Source organism: Poromitra crassiceps (assembly GCF_964638095.1).
Source record: "Poromitra crassiceps genome assembly, chromosome: 23".
NCBI classification, from domain to species: Eukaryota; Metazoa; Chordata; class Actinopteri; order Beryciformes; family Melamphaidae; genus Poromitra; species Poromitra crassiceps.
The window spans coordinates 15,486,208-15,505,562 of NC_139639.1; the positions used below are offsets into that span (position 1 = coordinate 15,486,208).

Consider the following 19,355-nt stretch of genomic DNA (forward strand, 5'->3'; position numbering starts at 1 on the left):
TTAAAATAGTTTTCTCAGTGGTACATCTAGTGCTATTTCAGTCCAAAACACCTTCAGAAATGGGTATCCTCAATAACAAATATTTAAATAGCAATAATGTAAATACTAATATGTACCATGTAGAACAGCTGTCATTTTTTTATCTCCTTCAAAATGGAGGGTGGTTATTGTGTAAAGTGTTCTAACTGGCATTTAAAAACTGACATCATGTGAGATGGTTATTTATAGATTCTGTTATTTATAGATTCTGTAAAATGATGGTAAAGGGGTGTGTTTCCAGGAAGTTTATCCCCAGCACATTCCAATGCAGTCCACACGGTGGCGACATTGAGCGGTTTTCAGACCGTAAGGTTTTCACTAAAGCTCCAAAACCACAGTTCGAGTTCAGTATGTTCGTCCTTTCTGCTCTCGCGATATGAACTATGTGCACAAACTTCAGTCACCCCGCCCAGCTGTCATGGCAGAAGTGCACAAGCGTCGTGACAGAAACTTCTCAAATAAGAGAGTATCAACCGAAGACGATGCTAAAAGAGACGCAGACGACAGCTCGGTGGTGTTTGTGAAGCTGTTGGCTGCTGCATTTTATGGACTCAGCTCTTTTCTGATCGTTATTGTCAACAAAAGCGTCCTCACCAGCTACAGGTAAGGCAGCGTCGGCTGGACGTTGGACCACCCTGATGATAGGTGAAGGGAGTCTGGCAAGCGAGACTCCTGATAGGTGACAGCGGAGGTGAATCCATCATCTATAATTGAGAGACAGCGTTATGCTAATGACGGGTACTATGTTGAAAGGATGCCCAGAAACAGTAACGTTATATCTCTTTATACAGTCTATGTATATAACACACAGTATGGCGTCAATGAATGAAGTGGATTATCCCAGATGAGTCATGGCACTTATTGATTTAGTGAATCAAAAGATTAAGCATAATGCCATTGATTCTGTCTGCTGAAATGTGGTCAGTTTTCCCAGTGGTGGACTGTAACTGAACTAAAATGCATTTACTCAAGTACTGTGTAGCCTACTTAAGGACACTTTAGAAGTAGCATTGTACTTTACTTGAGTATTTCCATTTCATGCTACTTTGCTCTAGGCTACTCCACTACATTTCAGTGACAGTGGGATATATTGTACTTGCTACAATTATTTGACAGCTTCTGAAATGGGCTATTCTAATGCTTTTACGTTTACGACTTTAAGTTTTGTTTGATGCTAATACTTTTGTGCTTTTTCTTCTGCTTTCTTGGTAAGATTGGGAGGAAGGGAGGTGGGGGAAAGAGCTTCTGTATTTTCCCTATTTACTTCCACTCATATCATTGTCTGTCTACATTGCAGATTTCCCTCATCAACATGTGTTGGAATTGGTCAAGTAAGCTTTTCTAAACATTCACAATTGAAATGACCAGCGATCCCTATCCACATAGCATACATAAACAAGAAACTGACGTGTTTACCTGCTCAAATCATTTTGCAGATGCTGGCTACAATAGTAGTCCTGAGGACTGCAAAGGCGCTAGGTGTTATCACATTTCCAGATATGGATTTGGGTATACCTAACAAGGTGAGGTTTGGTCAAATACACCACAAGCTTCAGTTCTCTCACTTTGGCTCAGAATAGATCAACAGACACAACTCGGAGAGGAGCTATATCTAAATCAAAACGATTTTTTTTTTATTTACTGTCTTTCCAGATGTTTCCTCTACCTCTCCTGTATGTTGGGAATCAGATATCAGGACTATTTGGGACACAACGCCTCAAGTAAGAAGTGGTCCAGCCATGACCTCATCTTTATTATATATTGTAACTTCATGTCACTGATATGAGGCAGCAGAACATGACAGTTTGTTTTCTCCTGTCCTAGTCTGCCCATGTTTACCGTTTTAAGGAGGTTCTCTATTCTTCTCACCATGGTGTTTGAGGGACTGTTGCTGAAGTAAGTTTAGCTTAATATTTCCGTGTGCCGCATAACCACAATTCCCCTACACCTGCAGGTTATTTGGACTACATTGCACAACTATAACATCCTGATGCTTTTCCTCACAGAAAGACCTTCTCCAGGTCTGTGAAGATCACAGTGTTTGCCATGATCTTTGGTGCTTTTATTGCTGCGAGGTGAGATGTCCACTCTCTGAAAGACTCAACTCCACTTAAATACAGGGTTCCTATGCAAGTATGGAAAAGTATGGAATTTGATTTTAGTATTTTCCAGGCCTGTAAAAGTATGGAAAAAGGAAAAGAGAGTATGGAAAAATATTTGTTTCCAGACTGTCTATTGTGACTATCTGACTATTCATTTTTCTAAATAATAGAATTCTGAATTTGGACAAAATAAATTGACAACCAAGTGTTTTATCGTGGCATCAGAATGTAACATACATGTTAACAGCAGACTACTGAGTTTGCTGACCTCCCTCTGTGATGTTCTCTGTTTGTAGTGCTGATTTAGCCTTTGACCTGCAAGGCTATGTGTTCATCATGCTGAACAACGTTCTGACTGCGGCCAACGGGGCGTATGTGAAGCAGAAACTTGATTCCAAGGTGAGGTAGCTGCTATTCACTCGTCTTCACCATTAAAGGAACACTCCGCAGATTTTCAACCAGATCATTATAACGTTTTGCAGGCATTCATTTAGTTTGACCGTTATTGAGAGTTGATTTGAGTTAAGTTGTGGACCAGTGATGACATGTGTGCGTGAATGCCATCACTGGTCCACTTAACTCAAATCAACTCTCAATAGTTGTCAAACTACGTGAATGCAAAATATATGCAGGCATATATACATGTACTACTGATTTTGTAATGATGCAGAGCTGGTAGAAAATCGGCTGTGTTCCTTTAAGCTGTTTCACTCTGTTACACATCCCCCTATTCCCCTATATATATTTTCTCCAAGTCTGTGTGCTGTTGTTCTCACAGGAGCTGGGGAAGTATGGGATTCTCTACTACAATGCCTTGATCATGGTTTTCCCTACTGTGGCATACGCATACTATGCAGGGGACTTGCACATGGTAAGGTGTCTGTATGACGAGGTTTCCTAGTTAATTTCAGTGTCTTGACAACTACAGCCTTTTTGCTGTGATAGAACCTGTGTGTGTGTGTGTGTGTGTGTGTGTGTGTGTGTGTGTGTGTGTGTGTGTGTGTGTGTGTGTGTGTGTGTGTGTGTGTGTGTGTGCGTGCGTGCGTGCGTGCGTGCGTGCGTGCGTGCGTTCGTGCGTGTTGTGCACAGGCGTTGGCGTTTGACGGATGGTCCGACATGCTGTTTGCTGTCCAGTTTGTGCTTTCCTGTGTTATGGGGTAAGTTCACATTAATTCACTAATAATGATTCTCAACCTTTTTCATATCAAGGCCCGCTAATTTAGTCCACATTAGTGCCACCCCCATGATGACATTTTGTATCTCGGATCCATCCGAGTATATTTCTTACTGTTAGATAGGATTCTGTATTGCAGGTAGAGAGATAACAGAAAAAAACTATGATCAAAACAGTCATTCTTCCACATTCTCTTGTGAATGAAACAATGGTGAAGTTGAATAATTCCTCAATCTGCTGGGGGACCCCCCTGGACCTCCCTCGAGGACCCCTGGTGGTCCCCGGGCCCCACGTTGAGAACCATTAAACCACTAAGAGATAACATCTCATGGTGTGCTTCATGTCTAACAGCTCTCCAATCTGTTTTACAGGTTCATTTTAATGTACTCCATAGTGCTGTGCACCCAGTATAACTCTGCACTCACCACCTCCATTGTGGGCTGTATTAAGGTAAGTTGTCAGTCCGGTTCAGTCCACTAATTGGTCGTTAAACTTCCCAAAGAGGAATACTGATGTCTGCAGCCACTCCTTATGTGATTGCTGCAGAATATTCTCATCACATACCTTGGAATGGTGTTTGGTGGAGACTACATATTCACCTGGACCAACTTTATTGGTCTAAATATCAGGTAAGAAACCCCTTCTAACTGTGCTGTAGTAGTTTGTTGTTTGAAAGAATCTGATATTTTCAGCATATTATCATTTTGCAGCTAAATCTTCTGCATTGTCTTCCCCGCAGCATCGCTGGAAGCCTGGTGTACTCCTACATCACCTTCACACAGGAACAATCAAGTAAGAAAACCAAGTGAACATATCTAGTAGTAACCTTCCTTCACTATACGTGTGTGCCATCAGGCTTTGTGTTTGATTGATTATGGAGTAATGTGCATGAAATCGAGTGTGCTTAGAACAGGTTTCTGAAATATTTGCATCTAATTTTGACAGAAAAAGCATAAACCAGAGTCACACCCAGACATCTTGTTCCTGGAGTGGAAACAACTGAACCAGAACATACAGAATATATTGTGTGTGTGTGTGTGTGTGTGTGTGTGTGTGTGTGTGTGTGTGTGTGTGTGTGTGTGTGTGTGTGTGTGTGTGTGTGTGTGTGTGTGTGTGTGTGTGTGTGTGTGTGTGTGTGTGTGTGTGTGTGTGTGTGTGTGTGTGTGTGTTACATACAGTATGGTGATTACATATGATTGGTGATTATACATAATGGTGATTTATTAGGTATTTCATTGTGAAACATTTTGTCAGTGTTGTAATGTTGCAATCATTTCAGGGTTTCTCTATTACATACCTATACTATAACATTATTACAGTACATATGAGATGCCTACATTTTTTACTACATTATTTCTTAATGATTGTAAATATTTTTGAGAAGCGAATAAAAAATAATTTCTAAAGATTTTCTTGTTGCTGCAACATGTCTCTGCACTGTTTGGAATATCAAAATACATCTAAAATAATCTCAATAAGACTGCAGATCTATCTCAGTTCCTAAATTCAAAGCTACTGCAATCATTCGGACCTTGATTTATCTTACATTGTTTTATGTGGGCTAATGGTAAAAGAATCCATGACCATTTTTCCATGTGTTTGCATACTATCAAGGTCCAATTTGTAAGATTCCTCCACAACACAAAGCTACAAACTTTTGGTACAACTGTTGCTCAAAGATTGTTTAAATAATCAGACTGTATCCATCTTTAAGTCAGCGGGCCAGACTGAGACCATAGAGAAAACAGTGTTTATCTCTATGGGATATAGATGTGATAGAGTTATCTCTATGGGATATACAGTAGATGTGATAGACTCTAGAGATAGACACTGTGTTCATCTCTATGGGATAGAGATATAACATTTAATATATTTGGGTGTCAGCTATTGCAATAAACTAAATTGAGAGGCATATTTTTTTGCTGGCATGACTTTCGGAGGCTATTATATTTTATTTCATATCACACATGTACATTGTCAATTTAATGCTTTATGCTGCAAGCCCGCACAGCGGGCAAGCCTAGTTTCTACCAAAAATCTCAATTGCTCACTTGTTGCTACTGTGCGCTGCCATGCCAGTGGTTAACCCTTCGTGTGCCAGAGGTTGCTGCCCCCGTTGTAAAGTGTTACCCTTTATTAAATCTAGCCAACACTTCCCATTCACAGCCAGGCTTGGTATACACTTCATTTTTATTCATGTTGTCATTTTATGGAGAAAAACTTACAACACGGCATTTGTCCATAAAGAAAAGGGGAACGAAAAAGACTACATGAATCAACAATCAACATTTTGAGGCATTAAAGACAAACTGTTTACCGTAACAATTTGTGAATGTAAGTTCAAAGCTGGAGTACAAAGTAAAACATTGAAGCATTTAAACAGAACAGCTACTGAACCAAAAAAATATACAGATCTTCCAAACCACGCCTCAATGTCAAAGTGGTCTATGTGAACCGCTGGGAATCCTTTGCCCTGAACTTAAGCACTTTGAATGAACAGCTTTCTAACCAAAGGCAAGCAGCACATTACACTATGTCGGGGGGGGGGGGGGGGGGGGTTTATACACAAGAGTTATGAGTGTTTTTATTTTTGCAACAAACATTTCAGAAAATGAACAAGGTCAAACAGGAATGGGAAACGCTGCCAGTGGGAGAGGAAAAAGGAATGGCTACGGTTTATAACATCCCATCTTAGAGCAACAAAAACAAGAGGTTGTACAATAAAATACAGACAAGATGAAAGACAGTTATCAAAAATGTGTACCAACTGCACAAGATAAGAAATCTATACAAACTTTACATTAAAAATCACGGACATTCTGTCTAGTAAAAACAAGGAGACGAGCAAAGCGCTGACTATGAAAATCCAAAAATACAGCGATCTTCTAGCCGATGAGTTATAATACAGGACATCACTGATGTCAGCTGCTTTACACAAACAAACCTAGGGGTGGGGGGGTGGGGTGGGCGGCTCACCCATTGGTTTATTTTTTAGAATCAAACATAAAGCCACGTGGTACAGGCCAAATACGGGGAGCGGGAAATGCAATGCTGCTGGGTTGCGTCACCACTCCTTATCAATAAAGATCAACATACAATGAAAGTGCAACTAAAGTGAGCTAGCAACAGCGCCAGCCTACCTAACTCGTTTGCCTACCTTGCCTCTTTTTGACAACTTAAGTAATATGCAGTATAACCCTTTAAAACGACGTGCCTATTTCCTCAAATGTTCAAATGGCTTGGACAGCAAATACCCATCATAGTACTTTTTTTTTCTCTCTTAAAAAATATAAATATCTCTTGTGTAAAAAAATATCGCAGGTGATTTATTTTTCTTTGAATACAAATAGAAAAGGAAAACAAAACATTTTCTTGGCAAAAAAATTTGAGATCAGTCTCCAAAAAGGGAATAAAGATGATGGGTAGAAGAGCAGGTTTTGTAGAATGACGGGTCTTAGCGGGGGATGAGGAGTCGGTGGAGCTGTGGTACTTTGGGATGAGCTTTGCTGGACTGGGGGCAGTAGGTAGGCAGGTGGGGGCAGTAGGTAGGCGGGCGGGGGCGGTCAGTAGGCGGGTGGGGGTGGTCAGTAGGCGGGTGGGGGCGGGCAGTAGGCGGGTGGGGGCGGTCAGTAGGTGGGTGGGGGCAGTCAGTAGGCGGGTGGGGGCAGTCAGTAGGCGGGTGGGGGCAGTCAGTAGGCGGGTGGGGGCAGTCAGTAGGCGGTTGGGGGCGGGCAGTAGGCGGGTGGTCAGTAGGTGGGTAGGGGGGCCAACATGTGCTCCTTTACAATCAGGCCGCTGCCCGTGCCTCCGACACTGGAGGACCAGCTGGGGTTTGGTTGGTTGTTCTCTTCAAGGTATGTTTTTCAGTGACCTTTGACCTTATCTTAAGAGTGAGTCATTGCTCCAAGTAGCTGCTGTGCTTGAGGGTTGAGTGGGGGGTTTGGCTCCCCCGTCCCAAATCAGCATCTATGGGCCCCATCTGCTGAGCCTTCAGTTCTCCTGCGTTCTGGAGGGTTCCACCTCACTTTGGCCCAGCGGCTCGGCCTCGGTCCTGTACCTCTTGGGCGGCCTGTCGTACGCCACGGCGGCGTCTCTGTGGTCCAGGTGAGGATCCAGAGAACCATTTCGGTCGTGGCTGGGGGCGCTGGGCTGTGTGCAGCCGTTGGAGTCGTTGTCTGAGGCGGGAGGAGGAGGAGGAGCATCCAACAGAGGATGGGAGGGACCGTTGGATTGGACCGACTCAGGTTTGATTTGATTTGCTACTGGCAACTGAGAGCCTTCTGCTGAGCTGGACACGTGGCTCGCAATACCTGCCAGAGAAAGAGGGAGAACACTGAGTGGCTAGAGTCTATGATGGGGTGTGAGGTGTCTGTAAGTGTCAAGTTAAATTTAAGAAATCAAGAACTTGAAGGTGTTTTTAATGCCAGAATTAAAATAAAGATTAATTTTACAACTGAAAATGAAAAGGGAGTTCCATAATTTCACACTAGGAAAACTGCACAAAGAAACCGAGAAGACCCACAAAATTATATTTAAATGAATGTTCTCCTACATCAACATTAATGCTTTCAATCCAACTTGAATGCATTTAAATACATTTAAGAGCTTGAGTTTATGTACTATAATAATTAAGACATTTCTAAGACTTTCAAGGCCTGTGTGTGCAGTGCACCCATGTCTTATGTCATTAAATATCTGCTCACCATTCTGACTGCTGCTGTCCTCCTTCTCTGAGTGGCTGGCACTGCTGTTGGAGGTGGTTGGAGGGGGCGATGCTGCCCTGCTGGACGTAGCGCTCTCCGTCTCATCCAGCAACCTGTCCATGTAGTCTCTGATGACACAGCAGCACACAGCCCCGTTACACACAAGCTCAACTCTTGCACTGGTTGAACATACGTGGGGGCAGGGGCTGTGACTTTTCCCCCAAACTTGAACGCAACGACTGCAGCAAGGTCCTATCGATAATACTAGAAAATCACACCAGCTAAGATGTATTGTATTGACAACTATCACTGAGCTATACAACTGACCTACTGGGATACTTGAAACAATATTGAACATAAAACACAACAGCCTTGCAAGTTGCAACACATTAGGTGCAGCATATACACCCTGTAACCAACACTGAATGGGAGCACAGTATTTGTGTCCATTTCCATCACCCCATAACACCAGTGAAGAGTGCATTGACAATAATATAGCTATAAACCAGATCTGAATCATATTAACAAAAAAACGTGGCAAAATGAAACTATTTCACTTGGTTCCTAGCATTAATTCAGCATATTTGATATTAACAATGCATTTGCAAATTATCTAAGAAAAACTTTGAGCAACTTCACAAATAACTTACGTGACACCGGGATGAAGATTGTATTTCCTTTTCCCAAGTCTGGTTTGCTGTGCAAAGAAATCATAACGCTCAGACTTCTTCCACATGTAATAAAAGGCCACACATTCTCCTACAGACCTAGTTCTGACCTGAAAATTTAATTCAGCAGACACGAAATAGTCATTATTACCATTGTCTGCAGGGATGGACTCAGTTCAATTTCAACTCAGAGACAACTCAAATGAGGGTTTGGGAATATGACAAAAGTCTGAAGACTCACAGAGCCCCCTCAATTCCCAAACTTTGAAATTTGATTTGTCTCAAAATGCCACAAGGTTGAAATGGAGCCAATTCCATCCCTGAGCACACATCACACCACATAACAACAAAACACAACAACTTGAACACAGACGTCAAATTAATGTCAGAATCCAAAAGATTCAATGTTATCAAATTATGGTCACACGTCACATGCCATATTTATTTAAATCAGGTAATTGTTGATGTAGGATTGAGATTTCTCTTACCTTGTTGGCCTGTATTAAATGAAAGTCTTTCCCATAAGCTTTTAGTCCTTGCTCAAAATTTCTACATTCCTCCTCAGTCCAGACAGAAAGCTCTTCTGTTGTGGAGAAGAAAGGTGTTAATGCTGCAGCTGCATTTCAATCCTTCTCAAAGTAAAACTCAGCTGACCAATGTACAAAACACCGGGCTACAGGGTTCATATACACATTTTGACTAGTGGATTTCCATGACTCTAAACCAAATTTCCATGACCAAACATTTTGTGAAGTCTCAGTGTATCCATGAAAAAGTGAGTAATGAGTATGGCATTCTAACTTTAAAATATAACAGATTACAACAATTGAAAAACTAACATGGTCAATTAGTACTCTAACACATTACCCCCCACCACTGACGACAACAAAGATCTTGAGTAGGGCTGGGTGATATAAGCCAAAAATCACCCCTCTGTATTTTCAGGCTGAATGGCGATACATGATATAAATGACATCTTGGTATTTCCTACAAAGTGAGCTAAATGTTCAGTTCACTTGTAAGACTGAGCGATATGGACAAAACCACTCTCACAGTCGCTATGACATTTTATATTGATTGGTTTTTTGCTATATGGCCCAGCCCTAAACAGACATGTTGCCTCCGTGAAATCAGTTGAGGAAATGAAAGTGTGTCAAACATTCTGTCTCGACAGTCTGCTTACCTCTAGCTGCTTTTACATTAAACCTCAGTCTTCTTAAAGCTTCCTCTGTGTCAAAGTCACATTTCACCAGTTCATACAATGCCTGCAGAGATGCAGAGGATCGGGTTAACGATGCGCAAATACAATCAAGCATCTTCATGCTTCATTTGTATTGATCCAAAACTATTGCTAGAAGAGCTGTGCTCCTCTCACCTGTTCGTTGTCTTTGATGTGGGATCCCTCTGGGATTGCGTCCACTCCCTTCTCCTCTCCGGTTCGCCTCGATGCCTCTGTCAAGAAGTCCACCACTTTGCCTTCAGGCAGACACTCGGGGTTCCACAACAGCTGGTCACTATTTTCATACACTGTGAGGATGAAAACAGAACGAGTGAGATGTCAACCTTTTTTTACACCATAAAAACTTTCATGGATTTGGGGGCTGAGATAGGAAGCATTCGTCTTTGTTATAGTCTAGCCGTGCAGATGTACATTAATCAGGGTTCCCACACCTTCTTAAGCATCAAAGTCAAGGACTTTCCAGGCCCAATTCCCTCAAATTCAAGGACCCATCACGGCATAGTTTGAGACACGGGTAATTACTGTTAGAACACTGAGAATTTTTATACTTTCAAAGATTTCAAGAACCCGTGGGAACCCTGACTACTGCAAGACTACACACAGCCAACGTACCTTTTTCATTGTCTTTATATTTACATAGGCCCACAGGGGTTTCTGCCTGGTACATGGAGCCCACCATGATCTCCTGTTGAGGTTGAACACAGTTTAGATTGGGTATAAGACAGTTATTATTAAAGACTCATTTGGAATACTAGCAAACTTGTGCGTGTCAATTTCCAGGGTCGAGACGATGTGCCATGGGCGCAACATGTTGTGGGATTTATGACACCACTCATGTCACTGATGACATCATAAATCAAGGCATCAGTGACATCATCAGTGATGTCATGAATGAAATAGACATGAGTTATGAGATCACCGATTAAAACAATTGATTTATGACATCATTGATGATGTCACAACATCGTGACTAACAGACGCCGCAAAATCGTGACTAACACCGCCCGCTTACGCAATTTTAAGTGAAGATGACAACAGTTATTATTAGAGTAATTTGTGAAACCTGCTTGCACACCTAAATTCTTTGTCTATTTCTCAATGAATTCTCCATCCGATTTCAACTGAATCTTTAAAAATCACTAAGAAAATTCCTTCACTTCTTATCTTCAAAGTACATTTTCTTGTCATTGAACAAACATGTAAACTGACACTGCACACGTAATTCCTGAAATCACTGTAAACTGCAAATTCAACTGATGAAGAAAATGAGTACGAAAGGTGAGCCATGTTTCCTTTCTAGTGAGAAATGGCTTTGGCAGCATTGTGTCAATCCAGCCGTCATCTCACAGTACAGCTGTCTGAGATTCAAAGGCTCTATTGTACCTTTTTCCAATCCTCAGATGGAACATAGTCCTCATCCTCCTCTGACTCCTCTTCTGCATCGTTGTTGTCTGAAACACAATGTTATATTCATTTAACCTTCCCTATATATTCTGGACAATTTACGTCGTTTTGAAACATGCAACCAGCACACACAGTTCCTAGAAGTAGACACAAGAGGGAAATAGAGAGAAACACAGAGAGAAGCTGGCACATACTTTCAAAGTATTTGAGTTTCTGTGTGCGAATAAGGTCCGCCGTGCCGAGGGACCTGACTGAGCGCGTGCGGACCTCACAGGTTGCCTGGGCCTCATCCTGTATTGATGAGATTTTCACTCCCTCAGCCTGGAAACACACACACACACACACACACACACACACACACACACACAGAGTCAGAAAAGCATCCACGTTTTTGGAAGCTTTATCATTTGCAGGAGCTTCATGAGACACACCTCATTCCTTTTCAGCTCGCCTGTGCTTCTGCTGCTTTCATCATTGTCCAAGTCCTCTTCTTCCTCCTCTTCCTCATCCTCCTCTTCCTCCTCAAGTTCTTCATCCTTCTCGTCATCCTCATCTGCAGGTGAACTACCTCCATAGCCATATAGACTCAACAACTCATGAATGGGCATCTCTCCCTCCTATTGAAGAGGAAAAAAAGTGATGCTGGTTGCTGTACTGTAAAGCTGGGGGAGAGAACCCATATCAAACACTTACTGGGTAGAGCCAACAAAAACAAAACCGTGCTGGAAGTTGAACTCACCCGCGCAAGATCTTCAATTTCGTTGACGTTGGTCTCATCCGATGCCTCCAATATTTCCTCTTCCTCCAGGGTGCGTTCATCATCAAAGTCGTGTACAAGCATGTCTGCCGAGGGGTCGAAATCATGGTCAACGGAACCTGCTGAACCTCCTAGGAAAATAACCCAACATTTCCATAAGGAAATTATAGACATCAAATTAAGCATCAAGTTGAATAATTGTTAACTTAGGCATCACAGTTTGGATATAATTACTTTTAATGATTTTGACCAGCAACAGAAAAGCTTTAAAATTATGTACCTGGGCTCGGACTCCCGAAGGAGGGCTGGAAAACGAGAAAAATAAGTTAATGAACGGCCACAGATATACAAGATGACATTTTAGGGTGACTCGAGGATAACCCCCACACTGGACAGTGGGAGTGCACAAAAAGCGCGCCTGAACTTATATGGCCTCAAAAAGCTGGCTGATTCAATTTGACAGGAAACGAACAAAAACCAATGTGACATAACTTACTACAGACAAATCTAAGTGGCATCACAGTATATTGGTAACAAAGTACGATCATATAACCAACAAGTTTTGTGTTTACTGCTTGCACACACTCAGAGCAGGCGAGCGCTTAACGCTACTTAAGTTAGCTAGCATAATGTAACTTGCGTTGTATTACAAGTTGCAAGCTAACGTTAATTCTCCTTAAGCTAACGCGTTGAAGTTAAGCTTGCTAATAACAGGATACAAATAATGGGCAAAAAACAATACACCAAAACTGTAACGTTAATGCCTCCAACTACCGCTACGTGACCGATATGTTTATTAGGATGGACGAGTCCTATCTAAAGGAAAAGCCGAGGGACAACGCTAGCGCTCCAGCTAACTGGCGCTTGGCTAGCGCTGCTACGTTAGCTAAATCCGAAGTTTACAAAACATGATTGTCTCAAGAAATGACAAGTATCTAATATCTAGAAACGCAATCATTTGATCCTCGATTTTGTGTATTAATTATATAATACACGGAAGACGTATACATTCGAGTGAATCAACTACCTTGTAAAACAATTTTATTTTTCCGAATATTATTACACTTTCCTACCTCCGCCATGTTTGCAATCCTGGAGGGTCACGCTGGGGGTCAGCGACAGATCCCGGATGCAGAGCCCCGCCCACCAGTCCTGCAGCATAAACCTCCTTGGCAGCATCATGGATCTCATACAAAATGAAATCTTACATTATAGTTTTTTTATTTTATTTTTTACATTTGACTAGTTTTCACTCCGAAAATTTTATGATGTATGTGTGCTATTCCAATTGTTTTTAAAGTGGGGGTCGGGGCCCCCTGGGTGGCCGCCAGGGGGCACTAGGGGGCCTCAGCAAATTAATGGAAATGCTTAAAAAACATCTTTATGGGGAAGGAAATGATTCAGTTATATTTGTTAATTCCTTCCATATAAAAAATGATATTTGCCTTGCCCATGTCTAATTGCCTGACAGTTGTCATCACATTCATTGTCATTTCCCCCTGGTGTGGGTAATACAGTAGTCTGACTCTGGAACAATTATAATGGAAAACAGAAAATAAATAATTTGAGATACAAATGTAATTATTAGGCTGATACATGAATAAAAGTAACGAAATATATTCTGAGGTTGAATGGAAGTGATTTTTGAAATTTTCAATAATATTGTCAATGGGCTTTTAAGACATCTTGCAATAGGGGGCCGCAGCCAAAGGTTAATGCTATTTGGAGGGCCTTGGCATGGAAACGTTTGGGAACCCCTGTCCTATTCAACTAGTGATTCTTTGAGAAGTTCTGTCTATTTTATGAGTCAGTTCAGTTTGATAACATACATGAATGCCATTGTCTCTTCTTCGAATTGCTGATTTACTTGCGAGATAGTGGCCACAAACTCCACAATGTTGGTTGGTGATAGTCATCTGTTGTTAAAGAAACAAATGATGATTACCAAGAGGACTGGTGTCACTGTCACGGTTGACAGAACATACAGTCATTCAACAAAGAAGGATATTTGTGTGAGTGAGTATCTCAGTTAAGTTAGGACTTATCTCAGCATCCTTAGCAAATAGTCCTCCATGATATCCCTACTCCTGCTTGGGATGCATCTTGTTCCTGGAGGGGAAACAACTGAACCAGAACATACAGAATATATTGTGTGTGTGTGTGTGTGTGTGTGTGTGTGTGTGTGTGTGTGTGTGTGTGTGTGTGTGTGTGTGTGTGTGTGTGTGTGTGTGTGTGTGTTATGTGTAGCCGAGGTCCAGACACAGGATAAGACAAACACTCCGAGGCTGTGTGGACGGGCGTTTCTGCGGGCTGTGGTGTACACCTGTGGGGGATCCAGGTGGAGAAGACTGATGGGAGAGGAGGATGAGACACTAGCAGATAGTCAGTATACAGACACTTGAATTTCTCTTATTATCACAAATCAAGATCTGACAAAATGTCAGTGCAATGAATAGATTTAGCATCTCTTTCCAGGCAGCTGGGAGCAAAACCTGCTGAGGACTGGGGATTTGGTGCCAGTGACGGATCACTATCAGAGAGATCTGGCCCAGGCTGTGACTACGATGTGCTGTCATTGTCAACTAGGCTGTCGGAAGAGTGACCTCTCCATCCTGTGCTAGAGGGGAACACCCCAATAACCAGTCCATCCATCCATCCATCCATTCATTAGTGTGAAATAAAATCTTCAGCAAATCATTCAGATGATGAATATGGTAATGTGATTTTATTTCTTCTCTATTCTAGCCAAAATAAAACTAAACAGCACCATGCATTTTTTTTACCACTTTATATATGGCAAAACATATAATTTAATATGCAAACGGCATTAAGAAGCTGTCCACATCCGCAACTGTGAAAAACGCATCAAAAATCATCAGCAATATACAGATATTTTGACATATACAGTGAAGGACACACCTTAGTTTGCAAGGGGCTGTTTGAAACAAAAATAATTGAACATAAAATGTGACATTTAGCTGCTTCCGAGTGGTGTTTTCATGAAATTCCATTCAACGACTTTTATTTAAAATGCTTAGATATTAATAGCCTATACATATTTAGACATAATGGTACCCATGCTCTTTGCTTCAGGTCATCCTATCATACATCCTAAAAAAAAACTCTTCCAGACTCTCTTAACAAGCATAAACTCTTTACAAACATATCAACTGCTCCCAACACTCCATAACTAGTCATGTGTACATTCTTAACATAACAAAGACTATTCATCGTGATGAATATTAACAGGAGACCATGTCATGCTGTCACAAAGATAAAAAAAAAAAAAAACCACAGTTAAATGAGTCTACAATTCTTGGCAGTCATCATCATAGTGTCTCTGATTCACTCAAAGTAAACAGCATAGACATTTGCCACAGCGAAGAGAGAGCTGTTCTTAAAGGCGTGTGAGGAGAAGGTGTCATTCGACGCGTCCCACAGACAGCGGCTGCTAACGCGCATGTTCTGATCACAGAGCTGGCCGATGGTAACCAGGACGATGATCTTATATCGGGGAACCATTAGGTCCTTCACACGGGCTTTTATAACCTGGGGGAAGCCAAAGAATGAGAATATATAGAGCACAGAGTCTGACATGTATTGCTGTAAAGGGATAGTTCACTTTTTTTTTCAGGTCTAGCCCTATTTGCTACTTACCAATGATGCTGTTGATTGGTAGAGTTCTTTCTCTACCAATCAGCCTCAGTCAGCTTGTACATACTGTACAGGAGCGTGACTCCATTGACCTTGCATTCATTTTTGCCCAACTTTCCAGAGCTACTATGAAGAGCAGGATGGATTGTGCTGAGAAAGAACTCTACCATTCAACATCATCATTGGTAAGTAGCAAATAGGGCTCGACTTTGGTTTGCAAGAGCAGCTTAGTGTCTTTTGAATGCCGCCGCCTTCTTCTTTATTTTTTACCTCAGATATTGTCTTTGTCATCTGCCGACACAGCTCTGCATCATATTTCTCCTCCTGTAGGTAACTGGAAAGTACATCCTTCAATATGTCTTTGACAGCGAGAACAGGAAAGCGTTTGTGAGGTCCTGTTCAGGAAACACAAACAAAAAAGGAATCCAATAACTGACATTTCTCAGGACTTTCTGTGTAATTGCTTCACGCAAGAGTATGTCAGTGCATTGTCTCTCACCCAGCTGGTACGTGTTCTCCATTTGTACAGCAGGTCGAGCGTTGTCGTCATGATGCCCGCGCTCATCGATGCAGGAAACGGTGCTTATGGAGCTGAAAGACAAAGAGGACATTAGAAGCAGGAAATGACCCGGGAAGCTGTAGGCTACAGTGTTCAGTGGGGCATTTACATCAGAATCAGAAACATTTTATTCATCCCCGAGGGGAAATTGAGTCATGCTACAGTTGCAATGCTCACATTCAGGTAGGGGAAAATATAAACATAAGAGGCATAGGAATACACCATAAAACAAGAAAATAGAAGTTAGGTAGCCTATTACAATAAAGTGTCACAAATACAGTATGTGTATGTGCCTTCTACAATCCTTATCAAGTACCATTGTGAGTAAAAAGTGAAATATGTGAGGTAGCCTATATAATATTATATTATAGCAGTGTGAGTAATATTAAACATTTTAATAATCATAAAGAGTATAAGGTGCAGTATTTAGCAGTTATTACACATTGAGTTGTATTGCACAATCAGATGTACAATATCAAAAGTGGGTTTTTGATTTGACTCAGAGTGTCTGACGGAGGAGGAGTTAAAGAGTTTGATGGCCACAGGCAGGAATGCTGTGGTTACCAAGTAACTTCAATATTTTTACTCTTAGAAAAGAAAGAATGAAATAAGAGCTAATTCATCAATATCAAACTTGAAGGCCAAACTTAGGCTACTTTATGAATGTCAATCCTACAACACTGACAGAGTATTTCTGAAACACAAACATGAATGGTAAAATATGGATATTTCCATATTATTTTTGATAGCCTACTCACCCCCTCTTGGTCTTGCCAACTGTTTCCCTGGCTTTGACTTCATGGCTTCCCAGGGAGGACATACTCCCTCTCTTCTTCAGAAGACGAGATGTTTTCTCTTTAGCCAGGTCAGACATGGTAGCTTCCCTTCTGTTAGCTTGCGTTTACAAAACGGTTGTCAAAACGGTTGTCAGCAAGCAGCAGTGAATACGAAACGTCTAACTTTTTAATCCCCCTGGATGTAGCTCATATCGCAAATTCTTGATAGTAAGATTATCTAATTAAAATAAGCTACATTGCCACAGAGGTAGCTACTGTTGTTGCTACAACAGAGCATTGAGTTGTCTTGGCAACCGTCAATAGGGGGAGGGGTTTGCTCTAGCAGGCAAGCTTTGATCCTAAATAGGCCAACTTTGCATTAGTTGCACGATTGCAACAATATTAATAATACTAATATTAATAATTTATAGGAGTAAGGTTCTTCCCTCAGTTTTTTTTATTTTGAGTACCGGTATATTATTGTGTTTTTAATGTTGCATGTCTTTTCTAAAGACCCATAATTTGATTTTTATTTATTATTAAAGCAACCCCATACAAGATGAACCATAAGCTTATGAAGATTCAATCAGATATAGGCCTATGAAAGGCAAAGAAAGGAAGCAAAGATGCAAGATTGTGTACAACTTTGTTAGTGATGTCATCAATCTCCTTTCCCTAAATTTCAGGTGATAGCTTGTGAAATAATGTAATAGTAATTGCTGATGGGTAATGATTTTTGCCCATGTCCAAACTTTCTTTTCTCATCCCCGAAGAAAGAAATGTCTGACAGTAAAACTGGTCTGGCTATCAACCATGCAATTTTGGAGTGGGCATTGTTTCTATGGCAACAGCAGCCTCATTGGTGGGAGCAAAAGCAACGGTAGTGTAGCATTTCACAAGCTCAGAAATAAAACACATTCTTAATAACAGAGCTGACACCAAATTGATTGATGACTTCTGCAGGGACATAGTTATATACCGGTAGTTGAATGATCCACAATCTGATAGTTCATGGTTTAGTCTAGTAAACATCACGGCACATTATAAAATTCCCATGTGGGAAAAGTGATTGGGAAACAGTTTTGGGACCTGCTGTTTCGGCTGTGTCGATTAGAACTGAGGACTCTCAAAACTATGATCTGTTTCCTGTTTGAACAAATAAGAGAGAGAGAGCAATGGCAATATTTCCCCTTCTTTATTACCAAGTAAAACAGGTATTACATTATATTGACTTTTTATATATTTACTTTCAAAATCTTTGGATGGGAAATTTACATGAAATGTTTGCATATTCTGTGTGTTATGCAGTGAAAGGAATACAGCCAAAAAGTTATAGAAAAAATAAACTTACAGAAAGCCTCTATTATTGGCGGACATATGCTCACACATAAGGCAAATAAAAACATAAGCATTGTCAACAGAAACACTCAACTGAAGAGAACCAAGTGAACTTGTTAGTATTTTTTGGGCTTTTTTTTCCAAAATCCAGTAAGGCCTAAACAAAATATTACACCCAGGACCAAATTGTGAGTCAACACATCAAAACATTCTCTAAAATGCGATGTTAAAACACATATCAAATGTTATTTATGACGTCAAGTCATAAAATGTATTATGAATGCATTGGACTGTGTGTTTTGTGTGCAAGTCAAACACAGGAGGATGTCAAACAGCTACATACATACGGTATTATGGAGTTGCAATATTAATTAATGCATGCCCAACCTATTGACAATGAGTTTCTGAAGGTGCAACAACAGCAAAATAGTGAGTGGAAGTTTAAGTAAAGGCAAAAAGTTTCCTCTCATGGGTTGGGTTCAAAAACACATGTATCATGAACACCTTGAAACAGATAAATTGGCATTGCATTGGTAAGACTGGTGATGGACAAATGTAAATTGATGCAGATTTCATGCGAAACCGTTTTGGGGTTATTCGTCATTGACAGTCACAGTTTTCTTTGTACAAGAAATCCACATTGAAAACAAAAGACGAGGATGAACATTGGTTTGAACAGTGTTATGTAAACCTTAACGCATTATGAGGGTTGACATCGATAAAATCAAGAGACAATCACAGACACATCCAAATGTCCAAAGAGATATTTTTGAAACATATTTTTTTCTATGTACACTTTTTACACTTAGTTTTTAAATATTGCTATTAGAAAATGATAAAACACCTATTTACTCCACATGGTGGAAAAAACAAGAAAATAAATCAAGAAGAGGGACGTGTATAGTGCTGTATTCTTGATAGACATTTCTTTTCATTACTCT

The 19,355-nt window shown here is 40.8% G+C and overlaps 3 protein-coding genes across 4 annotated transcripts; 1 reads left to right on the top strand and 2 right to left on the bottom strand.

Annotated features, from left to right (window-relative positions):
- Positions 1-457: 457 nt before the first annotated feature.
- Positions 458-4,400, top strand: LOC310796769 (nucleotide sugar transporter SLC35D2-like; the record flags this gene model as incomplete). Its single annotated transcript, XM_083659005.1, has 13 exons — positions 458-642; positions 1,337-1,370; positions 1,476-1,562; positions 1,693-1,760; positions 1,864-1,935; positions 2,046-2,114; positions 2,438-2,540; positions 2,920-3,012; positions 3,231-3,298; positions 3,687-3,765; positions 3,862-3,944; positions 4,055-4,107; positions 4,261-4,400. The coding sequence occupies 13 exons, from the start codon at positions 458-460 to the stop codon at positions 4,269-4,271; spliced, it is 1,005 nt and encodes a 334-aa protein (XP_083515131.1). The 3' UTR covers positions 4,272-4,400.
- Positions 4,401-5,495: 1,095 nt separating this feature from the next.
- mier1b (mesoderm induction early response 1b, transcriptional regulator) lies at positions 5,496-12,388 on the bottom strand. Of its 2 annotated transcripts, none has more exons than XM_083659608.1 (12): positions 12,368-12,388; positions 12,070-12,218; positions 11,762-11,947; positions 11,525-11,651; positions 11,310-11,377; positions 10,539-10,611; positions 10,062-10,213; positions 9,870-9,951; positions 9,175-9,269; positions 8,669-8,715; positions 8,019-8,146; positions 5,496-7,625 (listed from the first exon to the last, which is right to left on the bottom strand). In XM_083659608.1, the coding sequence occupies exons 2-12, from the start codon at positions 12,169-12,171 to the stop codon at positions 7,306-7,308; spliced, it is 1,380 nt and encodes a 459-aa protein (XP_083515734.1). In that variant the 5' UTR covers positions 12,172-12,218; positions 12,368-12,388; the 3' UTR covers positions 5,496-7,305. The 2 variants fall into 2 exon arrangements, with proteins under 2 accessions (XP_083515734.1, XP_083515733.1); XM_083659607.1 differs by having other exon boundaries at positions 8,669-8,796.
- A 3,044-nt stretch (positions 12,389-15,432) lies between these two features.
- dynlt5 (dynein light chain Tctex-type family member 5) lies at positions 15,433-17,174 on the bottom strand (the record flags this gene model as incomplete). Its single annotated transcript, XM_083659618.1, has 4 exons — positions 15,433-15,636; positions 16,012-16,136; positions 16,241-16,332; positions 17,059-17,174. 4 exons carry the CDS (start codon positions 17,172-17,174, stop codon positions 15,433-15,435), a joined length of 537 nt encoding a protein of 178 aa, XP_083515744.1.
- Between the last annotated feature and the right edge of the window lie 2,181 nt (positions 17,175-19,355).